The following is a 19,670-nucleotide window of genomic DNA, read 5'->3' as shown; positions in this document are numbered from 1 at the left end:
GAAAGATTTGGGATTTTTCAAGCTCTTTTTAGTTTAATAAAAAAAAGTCTGGACTTTTTTAATAAAATCTCTGACATGCACTGTGGAGGTTTAGGGGAGCTTTTGTGGAAGCACCCAGAAGGGGCCGGCTGAAAACTCATGTGGTTTAACAGAGCGGAGAGAAACTGCTTGCATGCATAAATAATTGAAAATATACAAATGGAATGTAAAATAGAAAAGTGAAAATGATGCGCTTAAAAAGAATCAGTATAAAACTTAAGCAGTGAAACACATTAGAAAAACTGTTTACAAGGAAGGGAGACAACAATGGACGTAAAATGTAGAAAAGGAAGAAGTGGGAAGGTTCAGGAGAAAGAGTGGGAGTAGGAAACTCCATATTCATCTCCTTTCTTCCTCTGGGCTCCTCAGATGGCAGAGAAGAAAGATTGCTGCAGGAGCTCTCCATGTCTCTCTCCTCTCACTCTGCATCACTTTCTTCTTTCACTCGCTCACTGCAAGTCCTTTTCCAATTTTTATATCCCAGCCTGTGATGTATAGAGAGGTTGTTCCCTGCGAATAATACACACCTGCTGCAGGCTGTGCAAGCCGGGCTCATCGAACGGCTCTATGCTGCACATATTTTACTGCCATAGATACGCTCATACACGCTTTCCTGAATCATGAATACGTAATGCCATGCATGTCCGTGTATTTGTAAGAAATATGCCGGTATAGAAGTAAACCTTGTCCTTTATAGAACTAAGGTAATATGCTGTGGTAGGGTTTTGCCCCCTAATGTTTTCATATATACGTTTATGTGTGTGTGTGTGTGTGTGTGTGTGTGTGTGTGTGTGTGTGTGTGTGTGTGTGTGTATTTACTTCCACTTCTGTGTTAATTGTGACATGCTGCTGAGGTTGTTTCAGGGCAGAACTAAGACACTGGTAATGGTGTAACTCAGCATACAGCTTTATTATGGATATACATTTTGGCGTAACATTTCTGTATCAGCAAAGGGTTCATCAGGCCAGCCAAGTTCAGCATTTTGGTCTTTGTAAACCTGCCTGTGGAACAATGAAAATGCAGTCTGTCACTTCTGCGCTGGTCCTCCATTCTCTGGTAGAAAAAAAAAAGTAAATTCAGGTAAAAGTCACACTGACAATTTCAAAGTTAGGAATAAATTAACTCTACTAAGTAAAGTTTTCTAACATGTTTGTGTTTCTTGCACGGTGCTGCAAGCCAGTCCAGCATTTTTCTATTGTGTTACAACTACAAACCTAATTGTGTTGTGTGAGGGTTTTACGTGATAAACCAACACCAAGCTTATTTATGAAGAGGAAAGAAATGTGATACATGGTTTTCAAACTTGCTAATCATCACTTTTTATTCTGCACCCCAGATTTAATACTTTATAGAACCACATTTTGCTGCAGTTACAGACAGGATGGGGGTATGTTTCAACCAACTTCTAGAGGCTAAGATATTTGTCCACAGCTGAAATTCTGTCAGACTGGATAGAGAGCATCAAGTTTGGAGTCTTACCTCAGGTATACAATCTGAGTTAAGTCTAGAGTATGACTGGGCTGTTATAACACATTAACATACTTTAGTCTAAACCATTCCATAGTAGCTGGCTGTATGTTTAGGTTTTTTGTCGTTCTGGAAGGAGCGTCCGCTTCAGTCTAAAGGCTTTTACAGTATCCAAAAGTTTTTCTTCCTGTATTGCCCCGTATTTAGCTCCATCTATCTTCCCATCAACTCCTACCAGCATCCCCGTCCCTGCTGGGAAAACCACAAAAACTCTTCCCTATACCATCATGTTTCACACTGCGGCAGGTGTGTCAAGTCAAGTTTCTCTGTGCTACTCAAGTTTGTGTAGCACAGAGGTCTTCAACTCCAGTCCTCAAGGGCCGTTGTCCTGCAACCTTTATAGGTGTGTGTGTGTGCTGCAACACACCTGAGTCAACTAATCAGGTAATTGGCAGAACCCTGGAGAACTTGACTGCATACCGAGGAGGTAATTCAGCCATTTGATTCAGGTGTGTTGGAGCTGGGACACATATTAAAGTTGCAGGACGGCGGAAACTTTTCAGCAGCACATTTCAGCAGCAAGGTGGTTCAAAGTGTTTTACATCATGAAAACATAACATTGAAATGGTCACCGGTTGTGAGACCAGTAACAAACGTTAAATTGTATCAGGTGTTCATGATAATTGTCCAGTGTAAGGTTTTCATAATAACAACATGACATAACCCGGCATTAAACTTCTCCATAACTTTCTCCCTGGCCTGTCTGCGATGTTTCTTGGTCTGTATGATGCCATTTGTTGTCTGATGTTCTCTAACAAGCTTTAGCATAACAGTAGCATTTATAATGAGATAAAATAAGATACAGGTAGACAATATTTACTAATTGGTTGACGTCTGAAGGCAATCAATTCTATTTAGGGCTCTTGGAGTGAAAGTGGGCTAAATCCTAATAAATTATATAATTTCCTGAATTCAATTTGATGAAAGATTTGAGAAACATTATTTGTTTCTAAATTTTACAAATAGCATTACTTCTATGTCTGTCTAGCACAGTCTAAACAAGTTTTACAGTACACTGTGCTAGTAAGAAGGGAGCTTCTCTCTCCGTTTTAACTGCTCACAGCCAGATTAGACGATACAATTCACCGACATGGGAACACGTAAAATGGATTACTATTTTATGCTAGCTTTCATTGCTATCTCATGAGATGTTCCCTAATGTTAACATTGTTAATTTGTCTTAGGAAAAAATGAGGGCCTAAAGTTAGATGTGATTTAAAGCTCATGAAAGTCCCCTTTTATTATACTAATAAATACAGGATTGTTCCAAGTTTGGTCATTTGTGAAAAAAGTAGAGCTGAAATTATGTCAGGCTGACTAAGAAATGCTTGTAGACAACTTTGGTTTTCATTCGTGTTTCTCGTTAGAAAGAGAGTCTGCGTTTGGCTCTTGTATGGAAGCAGCAGGGTGTGGATCTTACTGCTCTAAACAAGCGCCTCATTAGTGCCAGTGCACTGGCCTTAAAATACTACACAACTATTAATTTTGTTTCTTGCCCACTCTCTCTCTCTCTTTCTTTCCTTCCCTATTTCTCATCGCCGAAGGCTGGGATTTGCTAACTAGCTCTCTGTATTTCTCTTCAGTTTATTTTCACAGGAACAGAAATTTGGTGAAAAGTTAATGAAATTATTTTAATTGCCTTTTGGTGGCATATGCAAAAAATGTAATCTAATTGAAATAGCGTCCTAGTGTGCATGTTTGCATTTTGTGGTAGCCTGAATCAACTGATTGATAATTGAATCAATATTGCAACTTGTCATTATTCATGGAGAACTAATGCTGTTGATTTAGAATCTGAGTTCTCTGCTTAACTAATCACTTTTAACTACATGATTGGGGTCCACTTGTATAATTGGGCCGCTTGTCAGTTGGTTGTTTAGTTGGGCTTGACGGTGTGAACAAATGGGCAATTAAAGCGGGGAGTAAAACAAAACCTATACTAGGAAATAATCAGAGAAGCCGCAGAGTAACATATTATTCAGGTTGTGGCCTCTGCAGCTTGATTATGTTTGATTTTACTTTATATTACATCAATTAATTACTTTTTGTTCAAAAAGTTGATGCATCACAGAGGTGCAATGCTGAACAGAGAGCATGTTGAACTCTCCTGTGTATTCTGGTGAATGCTGAAATAGGGCAAATAACCCAAGTTAATTTGGGTAAAGTGGACTCATGTTGACCCTCTGCATGAATCTTCATATAATGATGTGGGTGTGTGTTGACTGAGAGATGGAGAGACTGCGTTTGAAATTCAAATTTGAGAATATAAATGAAGAAGGGTTTGCACTTTTCCACTGAAGATTTCAATGCCGTCATCCTCCTTGGTACCTTAAGACTAAAATCATTTTGTACAGTATGTGTAAACCAAGATAAAATTAAATAGAGTAAAGGTTAAGTTTGCAGGAGAGGTAAAGAAGAGCAAAAGAACGAAGGAAGACCTGCAGAGAAGTAGGAGACTTGGATAAACAACCTCAGCATCTTGTATTCCTGGAGCCGTGGGAAAGAGCATAAATATCAACATGTGTAAGCAAAGGGAAAGACATTTGAAGCAGAATCAAGGTTTAGGGAAAGGATGAGCAGTTAATTAAAATGTAGAGATCGGGGAAAATAAGTTTTTAAAAACCAACGTGGTTTCCAATAGTTCTTTGGATTTATCATATTCCATCAATCCTAGAAGCACAAACACAAGGTTTCTCTGACTGATACTTGAGGCTGGTTGTCGAGTTTTACGGACACAGCTGCTGTGGTTTATAAGCGGCTATTTTCAACATTCCTCTTTGGATAAATTGGCCTTTGTAATCTGGGTGAATGGGGGAACTGGAGAGCACTGCTTCAGATCTGATTGGATGAAAATACTTGTCTTGTAGGAATAATATCTATTATTTGGTGAAGTGTTTTCTAAAGACCCCAGGCCCACAATTTAGAGTGAGAGAATTAATTTCAGGAAAACATAATCACTTGAGGGGAAATTTTTGTGTATTTTCTGGAAGAGGAGGTTTATATCTAAGTCTGAATGCAAACAACTGTCAGTTGTAGTTATATTAGTCTAAGTATTAATATCCTAGATGTTTAGTTGCCAGTTCCAGTTAGTGATAACAGTGATTTAATATCTGGATGGCAAGTGATGAGACTTGCAGGGCGAACATTGTAATGATTTATGATAATTTCTGAGAATGATTAGGTTAAGCTCTTGTCCACATGAATAAAAACAATAAAAATTAATATATACAGTTGAAACTTAATTTTTACACCTATCACAATTCATTTTTCACAACATTACAATTTCAAAGGACTGCTAGTATGCAATCTGATGCAGGAAATCATATTTCAATTGTCCTTGATGCACACACCTTATGTATATTTAAAGTGTCCATGATGCTAATGCTCAGAAAATGGTGTGGCCATAGTGATGAAGTAAAAAGAAAAGAAATAAAGATCATCATCATCACAATATTCAGCAAAAGTATCTCAATTATGTTTTCCCTCAATTCATGCAAGCCCATACACTGTATAAAAAGATACATGATCTTTTTTTCCTCTATTTCGGATATTAAATCAGATCATATGTTTTTGGTTTGGAGTCAGTCAGGATTACTCTCTTGATGAGAAGAAGAATGAGATTTTTTAAAACCAGAAGTCAGCATGCATTTACTATTTTGTAGCTTTACCTTTTAAACTATGCAACATGGGTTGAGCGTTTTGTGTTTCCTTCCACAAGCTTCTAATAGTTTGCTGCAGTTTTGGCCAATTGCCCCAAGTCGGTTATCCGGAGTTGGGTTTGCAGCCCCCACTTGCTGACCCTTTCAGCGATGTCAAGGTGACCTCATTTCACTAATGTAAAGGGGGGGGTGAGACACTGAATTTCTGCCTGGGGGTTGGTTTGTTCAGCCTGATATGTAATGCCGACAGGATGGGGAAGGCGTGTTCGGCCCAGCTTTTCTACTATGTCAGGACCGGGTAAATACTTCTTGTTGCGCTAAACTTCTTTACTCCATCATGATACACTGAAATCGGGGAAATTTCCGCAGACAGCTTTTTCCGGGGACAGGTCATCCAAAGCAGGGACTGTCCCCGGAAATCGGGGATGTCTGGTCACCCTTCTTTAGGTCAGAATTTGTGATGAAAACATTATCTTTGTTGTCCCTTAACTGTATCTATAAAGGAAAGTATGCTGATTTGTATTTTCATTATCTCTCATCTCATACAATTATATAATTCTTATTAACATGAGTATTTTTTATCATTGTTTATCTCTATAATACAGAATGTTCAAAATGTTCAAAGCACACGGTGAGAGCAGCGGAGCTACAATGAACGGCTAACACCAAAGCTATCGGCTAAGCTAACAGCTAAGCTAAATAAATACATAAACACTAAAAGTGTGCATGCGCAGCCAGCAAGCAAAAAATAACAAGAAACGTGTAAGCACACTGGCATTACATGAGTGTGTTAGAATGATTGGCATGTGGGACAACCAATAGATAAGGCAATGCTCCCGTAACTTTAGAGACAAAAGTGGGGTAAGAGCAGGAGGAAAACTCTGACCGATCCCCGCCATTCGGACTGAACGGCAGGGATTGTTTTGCTTTTTTGGAGTTTTTACGGGCCTGCAGTTCTCTCAGAGATCACATTTTTTAACCTCCTTTTTCTGAATACATAATATATTGACTACTGTCAGCATGGAAGGACCATTTTACTCAGTATAAACAATTTCTTAACAGAATTACCAACTACAGCTTTAGTTAGATGGATACTAAAATGTTTGTCCTTTCCTCCTTCCATACTTACAGATAGGAAACTGAAGGTGGGATGGCTAAATGGGAACGCATGGAAATGAAATGGATGTTCTTGCTTTGAATTTTAGCTTTGGAAATGCTTACTGCCACATACTGGTACATTATTTTGTCTTTAGGCTATTTTTAATGACATTTTAGATTGGGTACTTACGCCGTTGTGTTTTTCCAATGGGAGGGGTGGGGGGGGGGATTGAAAGTAGAGGAATTTGGGTCTGAATCTTCTTTAGTTTACTACTTCACACAGCCCAATATATTACAACATAAATCATCTGAGCCTTAGCATGGTCTTCAAATAAACTAAATACTAGAGCAGCACAATTTATTGAATCACAGTCATTATCACATCAGTTTCTGCAAAATTTTAATTTCAGCTGAAAGCTTTTATGCAAATCTGGCCTGAATTTAGCATTCAAATGTCCGCTGATCACATTCTGCAAATCAGTAATATATTTGGCCAGTTGGATGGACAACTGAGCTCTTTGGCTTTTAACTCATTGTTAGTCTAACATTAATTGTACATTCCTTGTCAGATTTTATTGTACTATGTTGTTTTTTCATTTGTTTGTTGTGACTTTTTGTGCAGCACTTCCCCCATGGTCAACTATGTGTGTTTTTTAAGTGCTATATAAATAAATATGGTACAATATGAGCGAAATGTCCTCTGATGTATATCTATAGTGACTGAAATACTGAAGTTTTCAAAAATGGTAGGGCCATTTTGTACTAATAGTGACAAATGTCTGTTATTGCAATCTTTAGTAATAGCTTCTGATATTGTTCAGTCCTGCTAATACAACCTCAGATTAGGAACTGAATATATTATACTTTTTTATTTAACAAAAACTGGACAGAAACATGAAACACTGAACACCTAATAAACACATTTACCCAGAAGGTTATAGAGGAAGCAAATAAAGCTAAATAATTATCTCTTTGGTAACCTTATTAATCACTTTGACAGAATAAATGGTTTTAACATTGCTTAAATACTTTTAGACATTTATTTGTGCATAACACACTTGCATCTGTTGCTGTGTTTGTGATTTTTTTTTGCCGGAAACAATTTTTGCCAAGCTTAGGGTCTGAAGACTGTCAGATACAGCTCTACAGGGGAGATTTCTGGTGGACAACACTTTCAATTTGGCCCAATCAGATTTGCAATTCCAGTTAAGATCTGAAATGCCCTCTAATCATTAGAGACAGAGAAAAATAAAGACAAATACAAGAATATAAAGAGAATTGAGCTGTTGTGTGATAAGTCAACTGAAAAGTTAAATTATGTTGTCTTCTCTTTCTCCATTGTTTCTGCAGATTGTACTATCCTGATCCACATCCGGTTCATGGAGTTCAGCTGATGAGAGTAGGAAAGCTGCAGCATTACATGGAGCACATTGAGGATGCGTTAGACACGTTCAAAGAGGTACAAGATATAAACACAGCCTGACGGTACAGAGTTGTTCATTTCTTGTATCATTTAGCACACACATTGAAGTATTTATCTCACAATTACTTTGTGAATGTTTATTTCCTTTGTACCATTGCTTTTACTCATTATAAATATAATGATCATTATTATTCCTTCTTTCTCTAGGCCTTTATAATCATGAAGATTACTCACGGGGAGGATCACCCCCTGACAACTGACCTGAAAATCAAGATGGAGGAATGTCGTCAGGAGATAGATACGCAGTTGTCTCACAGATGATGAAAAAGTGAAAAATAGATTAAAGGTTTATATGCCTTTAACATAGATTATAGATTAGAACATGTCGGCTTGGAGTTTTGGACACTAACCCGTTTAAAAAATATATTTTTTAGCTCTCACAATTACATTCGCAAGCCTCAGATTATACCTGTCTCTTCAAATTGTACTCTCATTGCTTAAATTTGGGAAGGACCACACCCACATAAAAGATTATTGTGCATTAACTATGTTGCATAGTCTTATTTTTACTTATTTATTTAGGTTTAATGGTGTAATTGGTTTAAATGCCATTTTCTAGACTAATGTGAACTTTTTATTATCTATTCAATTTCAATTCAATTTATTTAGCGGCAATTCATCGTGTCATCTCAAGGCACTTTACAAACTAATTCAATCAAGTCATAGAGACAGATTGGTCAAAAAGTTTCCTTTTCTAAGGAAACCCAGGAGATTGTATCAAGTCTTGACAAGCTGCATACACACCTGAAAACTCATGTAGTCACAGTGGACAGTCATCTGCATTGTCGATGGCTTTGCAGCAATCCCTCAAATATAAACTGTATTTAGATTAGATGAGATTATGCTTTATTGTCTCCATAGGGTAAATTTGTCTTGGACGACATGTTTTAAAAATTGTCAACATAAAAAATATTATAAATAAACATTTCACATCTTTAGGTTGGTAACAAATGTCTCCCTGACCTGGGCTGCCTGCAAAACTGCAGCCATCTGTCTCACAAGCCTGCAAGACATTCCCTTGCTTGTAGACAGATGACTTCAGCAATGAGCTCATTTTGGGAGACAGAGTGACCAGAGCAGGTTAACCCAGAGTTTGACCCGGAAAGACGAGAAGCAGCCAGATTTCTTCAACCATCTGTAGAAGGCAATCAGACAAGGAAAGTTGCCAGTTCTTGGGACCAGCAGAGAGATGCATCCTCCAGATTCTGGTGACCAAGAAACTAAATGGGCATAGTATAAACACAAAGCATATGAACGAGACGTATCATGAATTCAAGGTCAACAGGGTGTGATATGATTTAAGGTTTTGTGATTTGTTTGTATATTAAGTTGTGCTTTGTTTAACCTAACATATCCTTTCACATCAACTTTTTCTTTCACCTCAATAGAGATTTGATTACCTTATTCTTCCAAAGATATTTTATCCTTTCCACCGCTTGAGGTGAAACACACACTGATAACAAGCAGGTTCATCTTCAACAAGGAAAGGTGGATCCAGGTTGAGACAAGGCGTAACCTAAGTGAAGCGAAGCACGTGATTGGATGAACATATCACCATGGCCTTGGCACTGACAGGTGTGCCGTGGGTGCCTGGTGGAGAAGAAACGGCTCTAGGGGCTCAACTAGCTAATCACACATAATACTATACATTTCCCTGCTTTGTCTCACTGGCGGAGTCTGTTCTAAGGGGAATATGGGGTGTACATTAAAGCAATAAATGACCAAGTAGTTATTTCTGACAGAATTTGTATCACTTGTCGGGACCACGGGATTTAGCCAGATAAACATTTGTTCATTTCACGTGGTGCCACACATAATTATTTCAACATACCGAGAACTTTTGACTAATACAAATATGAGGATGATCACGGCTGTTCAAACTCAATTATTATAAGCATTAACGCTCCATGCAGCACGTTCTCAACAAGTAAACAGCTCTATGGTCATTTTCAGATGTCCTACAAAAACACCATTTGCTTTGAGTTGCAAATCACCAAGATTCTGTCTATTTGGAAACAAAAGTTCTCCTTCCTGAGTCCATCAATAAAAACAGATGGCTGTTTTGATCTTGGAAAACACATTGTTGTTGCTAGATAGACCCCGTCAATGGATCATATAAAACAAACTCCAAATGTAATAAAATAAACACTGAATAAAGTTACACTCAAAATGATTTTAAACTATGGCACATCTAGATTTAAATAGATTTTAATTCAATCAAGAAGTAGAAAGGAAGAAATGCAGGTATCTTTCAAAATATAACCATGTATAAAGATACATTATAGAAACAGAAACAGAAAAGAGAGACAGATGAATAAATAAGAGAAAGGTGGAGAGAGACAGAAGCTGGCAGCTCATATTAAGCTGTATTCTGGGATATTAAAGGTAGAGTCTGCAATTTCTTTCAGAAATATAGGTAATCGCCCAAGTCCCATTTTGAATAACTGCACGCATGCGCAAGACCGTCTTACCTGCTCTTCCGCTTTCATTTCTTTCATCTGAGGCCTTCCTCCTCTTCTCATAAACTTGTCTTGCGACTCTCAGCCATTTTCAAAATATACAGTGAGAACAGTGAAGCTAAAATGAACGGCTAACACCAACGCTAACTGGATACAAACACTAGAGGTGTGCATGCACAGCTACTATACCTTTAATGGAAAGTTAGGTGGAAGGAAAATCTTTGCAACCCCACCCTCCCAAAAAAAAAGTTAAGAATATATAGTTGGTTATGTACTTCCTAACTTTAATATTTGTTCATCTTAAATAAGTATGATTCTTGGGACCTTTCCTTTTTATCCACTGTATTTATTAAAGAATACGCTTCTATATACATTTGTTGCAATAATTAGCATTATTAGGTTTTAATTTACAAGTAATTTGTTGCAAAAATTTGTTGCATTAGAGACAACATGCGTATTAAAAAACTGAAATGAGCTTTTGAGAAGTTACAAAAAAAACTGTAAGAGGCAACAAACGAAGTCAGTGTGGGAACCGACAAAAAACCAGGTTTTTTTTTAGTATGCCGTACTGGATCGCACCAACCTTGTTTCTCCACGAGGCTTAAAAGTGTCACACACAGCAAGACTGAGAATGCAAAAACAAAACCACGCAATGTCTGAAGTGCTTAGCAGCTGCTGTTGACAGGTTGTTTTGACACATTGACCCAGTGGCTGTGATCTCTCTGTGGTCTGAGTTTTATCTGTAGCCTGCTATTTTATCCCCTGGCAGTGAGTGAGAAACCCAGTAGAGGGGGGGCCCCTGGGGGCCCCAGCCGGCTGTGTAATCTGTAGATTCCATCTTGATGAGTGACCCAGTGTGAGTATGTGTTTAGCAAAGCCTCATCCTTCTTTCTATGTGCTCATCCATCCCACACACACGTTTCCCCTGTTGCTGCCTGTTTTTGTGTGTTTCTCTGTCGGTTTGTGAGCTCAGACTCTGATAGAAATGCTTCCCTGGGTAATCCCATAATTCAGACATAGACAAACTGATGACCCCACTTCCTGTTTGTTTGGCTGTGTGAGTGAGTGTGTCTGTTGGGGGTCTGTCTGAGTTGCTCAGGGTTGTAAAACGTCTTATATTTGTCCTGGTGGGGAGTTCTGTTTGATCAGTGATATTTAGCTGTAAACATTTTTTTTTTTGCTATATTATAATCCTGTTGTGTTTCTCATAAACCTGTTTATTTGTTTCCTAGGTGTGTTTTAAGGCTCAAATTTTGCATCTTTTTTCTATTTTCCTAAAACAACTAAAAGTTATGAACTAATAAACTGCTTCTCCTTCTGATCATAATTCTCCTGAGTGACTGTGTGTTCTTACTCTCCTCGTTCCACTTTCGTCTCTTTCCTCATAATGTCTGTTGAATCAGATGAATCCTCTGCCACTCACTCTCTGTAACCAGGAGGCTTTTAAATTAAGCCCGCATTAGTTGGCATCTCATCTCTGTTTTACTGTCTAAGCGCAGTCAATCTGAGCTCAAAATACCTCTTTTCCTCTCATTCTTCTGCCACATTTTATATTTTCACTCTTTTTTTTCCCCCAGACACTTTTCGTCCTGCTGCACTCCATCAATTTTACACAGTTTTTATATCATCAACCTGCTTTCATAACTCATTTCCCTCCCCTGTTACCTTCATGATCCTCATTTTCACATCTCCTTTATCTTTAGCTGTTGAATCTTTAACAGCTAACAAAATATTAATCTAGCTATTAGAATTTTAAATGTAATTTCTAGTTTGCTGCAAAGACCTTTGTCAGACATTTTACTATCAATGTTCTTTTTTTCTATCTTAATCTGTAGGTTTTATCTAAATCTCCACATATTACAGCCATTGTGGTTTTGAAAACCATATTTTTTCTATAATATTTCATTAAAAATTTCTGCTACCTGTTTTTTTTTATTGACATTTTATACAAGGTATATTTTTAATACACAGCTGTATCATTTCTGTAATGAGGAAGTGGTGTTATTTATCATTAATCTACGTAAGTTTATGTTACTTAAAGGGGACATATAATACTTTTAAATCATTACTTTTCACATTTAAGTCATTCAGTTGTGGTCTATCTAAAGTGGAACTGCAATGCTTTGGGCTGAATTCCTCGTTATTGTTGCCCCAAAGCCCCTCATTTGCCCCCGTTCTGTGGTTCATCTGAGAGCAACTCGTTTTGGTGCTGTCTCTTTAAATCTAAATGAGGCACTTTACACCCCACCCCCCTCCATGTCACACAGCGTTCCACTCCACCCTGTTCGGCCATTTTTGTAGTACGCTTGGGGTTAGGGTAATGAATTGTGTGACTTAATGAACCCAACAACTGAACCGTTTGACCTATTCACTTGTAGCTTCAACATCCTCCAGCTTTAAAAACAAAGCTGCAGCAAAAAGTAGAAATTGATTAGCTGGAGGTCCATGACCCACTTCTGTAAATACCGTGCTTGAAAAAGGCTTGAAAATGATGACCCAAACGGAATATAAAGTCGTATACGCAGCTCCTGGATATACTCAATTCATATTCACTGCACTGTTTTTGTATTAATTTATGTAACTTTCAGATTTTTTAAGATTTTAATGGAGACATTTCATATTTAATAAGGTTTGAGCGACAAAATAACAGATCGCTGTTCTGTGTGCAAAAAAGTTAAGAGTCAGATATTATACTCTTTCAATACATTCCTTTATTTACATCCTTCTATGTTCTCCACCAAAAGTAAGAGTCAGACCTTATTTCACTGAATAGTCTACATGGAGACAGCATAGATCCAGAATATTGCACGGCATATTCTCTTGTTTGTTTCTTTGTTGTGTTGCTGCGTTAGAGATTTATTGACAGGAATATTTTTGTACAGAAACTTTCTGAATGGGTGGAAAATTAACCAATAACACTTCTTCTCAATTCTTACAACGTCACCAGCAAAAATCTGTTTTTTTGTTTTTGGTAAATGTGGTCTGACCCTGACTGTACCCCACAGTCCTCTGTAACAATTTGAAGATGCTATGTGTCAGATTTTCTGATAACACATAAGTTGCAAAGGTTTCAGTCAAACACGTTAGTGGTTTAGTTTAAAACACGGCACGTCTTTCACTTGGACTTATATGTTAGCTTTAAATAGAGACACTAAACCCTCTGATGACTATCAGTTATTGCTTGAATTTTAAAGCACTTTTAAAGTAGGCAGATTTGACAGCGAAAGTCAGAAGGGAAAACTCCCACATAGCATCTTAACACTGGAAACATGTACAGGATTTTGGTTTAGTTATCCACTGCTAATCACTCCAAGCTGTTTCTAATGGGGATACAAGCATTTCTGTTCACACAGAATGCTCCCGTGTCATTTTATAAACTTTTAATCTGGTTTATAATACCTGATATGCTTGTTTTTCTCATACTCATTTACAGACAGGTTCACATGTATATGGACTTCGGTAAAAATTGATCTGAGATTAAATGTTTAATATTGAATAAAAGTTTAGACTTTCAGATTTAATTCAAGAGCTTTAACAAAATTGTGCTCAGTTTTTTGGAGACAGGGTTTACTTTTTTTGTCCTTTTCGTGGGTCTACACATAAGCCAATGTACACTGCAGGCTAAAACTTGGGAAGCAACTTCATATTTCTGTTCACAATGCCTTTCTGTAATAACGGCTATGACTTTTTTTTCCAACTATATTTTCTGCAGGGGTATACTTTGCTTTCATTGATTTCTTCAGTTTACATTTAGATATACACTAATACCAGACCATCGCTAAATGTTAACAAAAGAAAAAAGAGCTTAAATTTTATGGTTTTGAGAAGCTCAAAATAAGCACAACAAAAAAACTCACAGCTAGTCTGAAATATAGTGGTTAAAGCCAGAGGAGTTTGCTTTGAGGAAAACAAACCCCAATGTAGATAATTAGACTAAACATAGACTGACTCATGTAATACTAATATCTATTATGTTGCACAGTTTAAAAATGTAACTGAGCTTTTTTATTTTGTATAAATTTGATCCTGTTTCATAAGTTTTGGAGGCTAATGTACACTGCTCAAAAAACAAAACAAAACAAAGAAATCCTGCAGAATATCCATACTGAGATGGAATGGGTAATCTCTTAGGAACAAGATGTCACATCATTTTAATGAAAATGAAAATTATCAATTCCAAGAGGACTTAATCCAAAGTCACAGAAAAGGTGAAACTGAAAAACTGATGCGGCAGGCTAGTCCAATCTGCTGAACTGTCAGTGTAGCAACTCTAAGTGGTCCTCAGTAGTTTGCATGACTGCACCCAGGTGCTCTTATCTATGCTTGACAATGTAAGGGTTTCCTTATGTGAGGATGGCTGGTGTCCTGGGGTATTTCCTCCCAGATCCTGACCAGGGCATCACTGATCCTCAGGACAGTCTGAAGTGCAACCTGGTGGTGTCAGATGAACCTAAACATGATGTCAGAGAGATGTATTGTTGGATATAGGTAAGGGAAGCATGGAGGCCAGTCAGTGGTATCAATTCCTTCATCCTCCAGGAACTGCCTGCATGCTGTTGCCGCATGAGACCAGGCATTGTCATGCCCCAACCCACTGCACCAGCGAAGGGTCTAATAATGGGTCTAATGATTACATCCCAATACTTAATGGCAGTCAGGGTTCCATTGTTTATCCTCCACATGTCTCTGCATCCCTCAATGACTGTGCTTCCCCAAACCAACACTGACCCACCACCCAACCGACCAAATGCAAAACTACAGCTCTCAAAAGCAGTTATAAAATGTCTGTTCCCTCCATATGCAAAAACATTCCTGTTTTTGGGATTGTCTCATTGGATCCCCTTTAGTGCATCTGTTGTTGATTTCACTAACACCAGAACAGCCAACACTGATTAACAACCCCCTCTACTACGGAACCACCCAGATCAATATTCCAGGAGTTCATTTGACTTGATGTCATACTCTGATTAAAAAGGGTTCCTTTTATTTTTTGAGCAGTGTAGATTTAATCAGTTTTGTCAATAACCTATTTAACAGCAATAAGTCTGCCAACATTAGTTATCTTTGGAATCCAACCCCATGTCTGCAAGCTTATAGTTTTTTATAGGCCATGGGTATGCAGAAAACCAAACTTCTGTATTTTTTTTTTCATTAAAACTCTTGAAAAAAATGGAAATCTACAACCTAATTATATATTGATTATACCTCTGTTGTCTTCATGCTGCTGTGATTTACAGCAGGAACATGTACGAAAAGGATCTCCACATACAGATGGACTTGTCTGCAGATGACCAGATGGTTAATGCTTTAGGAAAAAATTCAATCTTTAAATATCATTTGTATTCCCCAAGAGAAACAACTGGAGCAAATTTAAATGAACAGCAACAAATGAATATACAAAAATGAGTGCATACATACACATATTTATATATGGCACGGACTTAACAAAGCATGTACAGATATTTTTCGTTTAATGCATAGAAACACCGAGATCAGAAGGCGTAAATAAATAAGAAGCTTAATTAGGAGGTTTTCTCTTTTGAGCTTAATTTAAATTAACATTCATTCATGACAGGTGGGTTGGTCGAGACTATTTTGCCAAAAGAGAAAAAAAAAAGAAAAAAAGAAGAAACCGCTTCACGTCAAATCCCCCAAAAAGTGACGTGTTGTCAAAAGTGTCTTGTTGTCTGGGTTAATTTTAAATCATGGCTTTTATCACAGGTCTGTGCCATATAAACATCCATGGCTTTATCTCATTTAAACGGCCATACATGGACCAACCCTACAGAGTCAGCCGCATTTAGAGCTGAAACTAGATATTTGCACACAATGTATAAAAATCATGTCTGCATTTTGTCTCTCAGACACTAACCTAGACTGGACCCTTCCTGTTTAAGGTCAGTTAGTATTACCAAAATTATTTCTATATAAGGAATGCCAGAATAAGAAGATACAGTATTTCCTATTACTTCTCTAAGTCAGGAGTTAACCTTAAGTTATTGGCGGATTTGGCGTTTTTATTTTTATTTTTATTTTTTTTGGTTATTCTTCCTTTAGCTTCTCTTAACAGTTTGCTGGAAGTTGAGCCCATTCCTCCTGACAGAACAGAATCACATTTGTTGGCCACTTTGCTCTTAAATACTTTTTGTTAGCTTCTTCCACATATTTTCAATAATACTGAGATCAGGGCCGATGTTTTAGGGTAATGCCCATCCTAAAACATACATTTTGTTGTCCTGCACCCAGTTTGTAACTAATTTGGTTATAAGCTTGTGGTCAGTGTCCATTTGGAGGAGCATTTTTACCCCAGATTTAACTTCCCAGTTGAAGTCTTTTCTCCAAAAATGTAGCATTTTGTCCAGAGTGCATTTGTAAATTATGTGGCTTTGGAGTAATGCCATGCTTCTGCGCATATCTTTACAAGTTCTTTGGCTTTTGTTCTGGAGTTGATGCACACGTTTCATACCAAAACACAAACATATCTGGGACAAAGAACCCGTCTTCTTCCTGAACTGTAAGGTTGCGGGACCTTTCTGTGGTGTTAATAATGGCCACTGGACATTGTACCCAGACATGAACCAGACTTGCCAAACTCCAAAATTCTCTCTTCCTGAGAATGTTTTCACCAACTTCTTCTAAATTTTCATGATCTTACACAAAAAAGCAGTGTGTTTGAGCTGCTGCTTTTTCAAACATCCACAGGTTTATTTCCAATTAACCTAAATCTTGTGAATTTACCCTTTAAGAACCTTACAAAGTCCAATTAAGCTTTCCCAAATTGTTTACAGGCATAGTGATAGTGTATGTAAAATTTACCTTTTAAAGAAAGCAGTAAAACTTCTCTGAAATATTATTCTCTGTGATTAATCTGGCATTTACTAAACAAAAGTAATTTTGGTGATCCTAGCCGACTTAAGATAAGAAAAGTTCAGTCTAATTTACTGTCAGAGACAGAGAGGTAAAAGGTTGACCTTTTATACAGTATTATGTAAATATCTGGTTTCAACTGTATTATCTTTTCATTGGTAAATTTTATAAAGCAGAAAGATAAACCGAGCATAGCGACACTTTTGAAGAATGAAACCCATATTATTATTATGGGGTTTTTTGGCTCCTGGTGTGACAAGAGTGAAAACATGGCCAAGCTAAACTGTGGAGTTACTGTTGTTACGCTCAGGACAGCAGCGGTGATGGCTGTGATGGAGAAGAGGCATATAACGACAACATTTCTGTATTTCAAGGGGAAACAGGCTCTTTCATCTATTTATAGTTTTTTTTTTTTACAAACATTTAGATCATAAACATCTCAAGCACCATAGATAATATTAACAAATCTTTTCTATCCATTCAAAGTAAATGGAACCAGGCAGAGGGCTATGATAAGTCAATTTAATTGATTCTTTACAATGTTTGAACACAATATTGATGCCCTAATATATGCGAATGCCTATTTAATTAATTGCACTAATGCATATCTATAATTTAATTTCAATACCACTCTCTATTATTTTTCATTCTTGCAGTGCATTTGAAATATTTCTTTGTCATCACGCATAGCCTCTACATGGTCCCATTGTTCCCAAATACAAAAGAAACCTTATTAGAAAAACACACATTTGACGAATCATTCGGTTACTTTTAGAGCAGAGCGAAACAACACAGCTACAAATAACGTTCAGTCACACTCAGCAGGCAGCCAGTCAGTCAATGGATGCACTTAAAACGGGATCACAGGGAGATCTTTCCCCCTCCACTCCTGTGTGACTCAGACACTTCTCTCCTTTGTGAACATGAAAAAGCCATCGCATCAGTATCAAGGGGACTGAGCTGCAGGAATCCTCCCGAGTCCGGCTGATGGAAACTCAGATGTGCACCGTTAGAGAGACGGGTCCAGGCAGAGACGACTCCATGAATTAGATTTACTGTTTCTGTCTCTGCACGCTCACAGGCTGGATCAGAATTTTCAATGTCCTTTGCCAGTTTTTTTGTTTCAGTGATGTAGTGTCTCTCGTTAACAAACCAATGACAATACACTAAAACATTTTTTTCTTTTTTTTTTTCCTTTATCGAATGTGGAAACACTGACCCACAGAAAAACATCATACTGGGAAATGATTAAATGAAAATGTTCAAGGACATCCATTTTTGTGTGTTTTCTTTTTCTATACTAGCACCATACCATCTGCATGTACATAGAAAATCAGAGGGAATTGGTCTTGGTGTTAGAAATGTTCTCAAGGCACTTATCTTAATCATCCCCTCTTGTCTTTCTCCCAGGGAGACAATTCAGCATCATTCTGCCATTAAACCTCATTTACAGCCCCTTTCTTCCACCTTTTCTTTGTCCTTGTTGAAAAGTAGGGGTTTTGTTGTCCAGACTCTTCTTTTTTTCAGTACATTCTTAACTCAGTGTGTGCGGTGTCTTTATTTGTGAAACATTTCTTTGTTTGGTTCAGTAACTTGTCATACAAATATCTTTCTCTCTCTTTGAGTATTTCACTCAAACCAGAGAAATCAAAGGTTATCAGATTGAGGTTGCACTAAAAGCTCGGTGTTTGTTAGTTTGTATCTCTGGAGATCTCTTCATTCATTCATCTGATCTGTCCTCCGGTCTACTTATTTCCAGAGGAGATGTATGGATCACTTGCATGAATACCAGGTCACTCTATCTCTAGGCTCCTCTTTCCAAGTTTCCCGTTATCCAGTTTTAGAATGATGCTTTCTCAATGTGGCCCCTTTTTTTTTTTTTTTTTCTCTGGCTCCTCAGCCTTTAATCCATCTACCGGTGTCTTGAAGACACGTCAAAGCAGGTAATCATCATGAGATGGGCTTTGCAGAAGTTAACTCTGGTTTCCAGTTTGTCCGTCACCGTTTCCAGGGCTTCCAAATACTCCACCGAGTCCACGTCGTAGGGCTGCTGCAGCTCAACTGGAAACAGGAGGAACAAATTCTGTTAGGATGTTGGCAGACGGTAACTCTTTTTTAGATTTTTTAGCATTACAACCATAAACTTGAATAGATTTTATTGGGGTTTTGTTAAAAAGACAGACACAATGTTGTAAATAACTTTAGCTTTTTTCAAGAAAAATGTGGCATTCATATTTATATTTATTCAACCCCCTTCAGAAGTCATGAGTAGTAAGTTAGTCCCTCTGTGTGTGATTTAATCTCAGTATAAATCCAGCTGTGTTCTGAAGGCATCAGGAGCTTGGTAGACAACATTAATGAACAGACAACATTATGACAAGCCATGTAGAGGGCACTGCAAACATGTGGAAGAAGGCGCTCCAGTCAGACAGCCCCAAAGTTGATCCTTTTTGGCTTACATGCAAAATGCAACATAAGGGCGGAAAGATAATACTGCACACGAGTCTGAACACACCATCTTCAATTGATAAAACATG

The 19,670-nt window shown here is 37.6% G+C and overlaps 2 protein-coding genes across 4 annotated transcripts in view; one reads left to right on the top strand and one right to left on the bottom strand.

The window, feature by feature from the left end:
• The window catches only part of smyd3 (SET and MYND domain containing 3), a 101,401-nt gene extending 93,109 nt beyond the window's left edge, over positions 1 to 8,292 (top strand). Inside the window, exons 11-12 of the mRNA XM_012881543.3 lie at positions 7,675 to 7,783; positions 7,955 to 8,292. Of these exons, the coding sequence (XP_012736997.2) occupies positions 7,675 to 7,783; positions 7,955 to 8,068 (223 nt within the window). The 3' untranslated portion in view covers positions 8,069 to 8,292. The remainder of the gene's footprint in view (positions 1 to 7,674; positions 7,784 to 7,954) is intronic.
• A 4,666-nt stretch (positions 8,293 to 12,958) lies between these two features.
• kif26ba (kinesin family member 26Ba) overlaps positions 12,959 to 19,670 on the bottom strand; it is a 119,541-nt gene continuing 112,829 nt past the window's right edge. For all 3 annotated transcript variants that reach the window (XM_036136527.1, XM_012881517.3, XM_021308067.2), the window contains exon 28: positions 12,959 to 19,194. In XM_036136527.1, coding sequence (XP_035992420.1) covers positions 19,046 to 19,194 — 149 coding nt within the window. In that variant the 3' untranslated portion in view covers positions 12,959 to 19,045. The remainder of the gene's footprint in view (positions 19,195 to 19,670) is intronic.

The sequence above is a fragment of the Fundulus heteroclitus genome, chromosome 4 (genome assembly GCF_011125445.2).
Source record: "Fundulus heteroclitus isolate FHET01 chromosome 4, MU-UCD_Fhet_4.1, whole genome shotgun sequence".
Classification (NCBI taxonomy): Eukaryota; Metazoa; Chordata; class Actinopteri; order Cyprinodontiformes; family Fundulidae; genus Fundulus; species Fundulus heteroclitus.
This window is presented reverse-complemented; position numbering and strand designations above follow the sequence as displayed.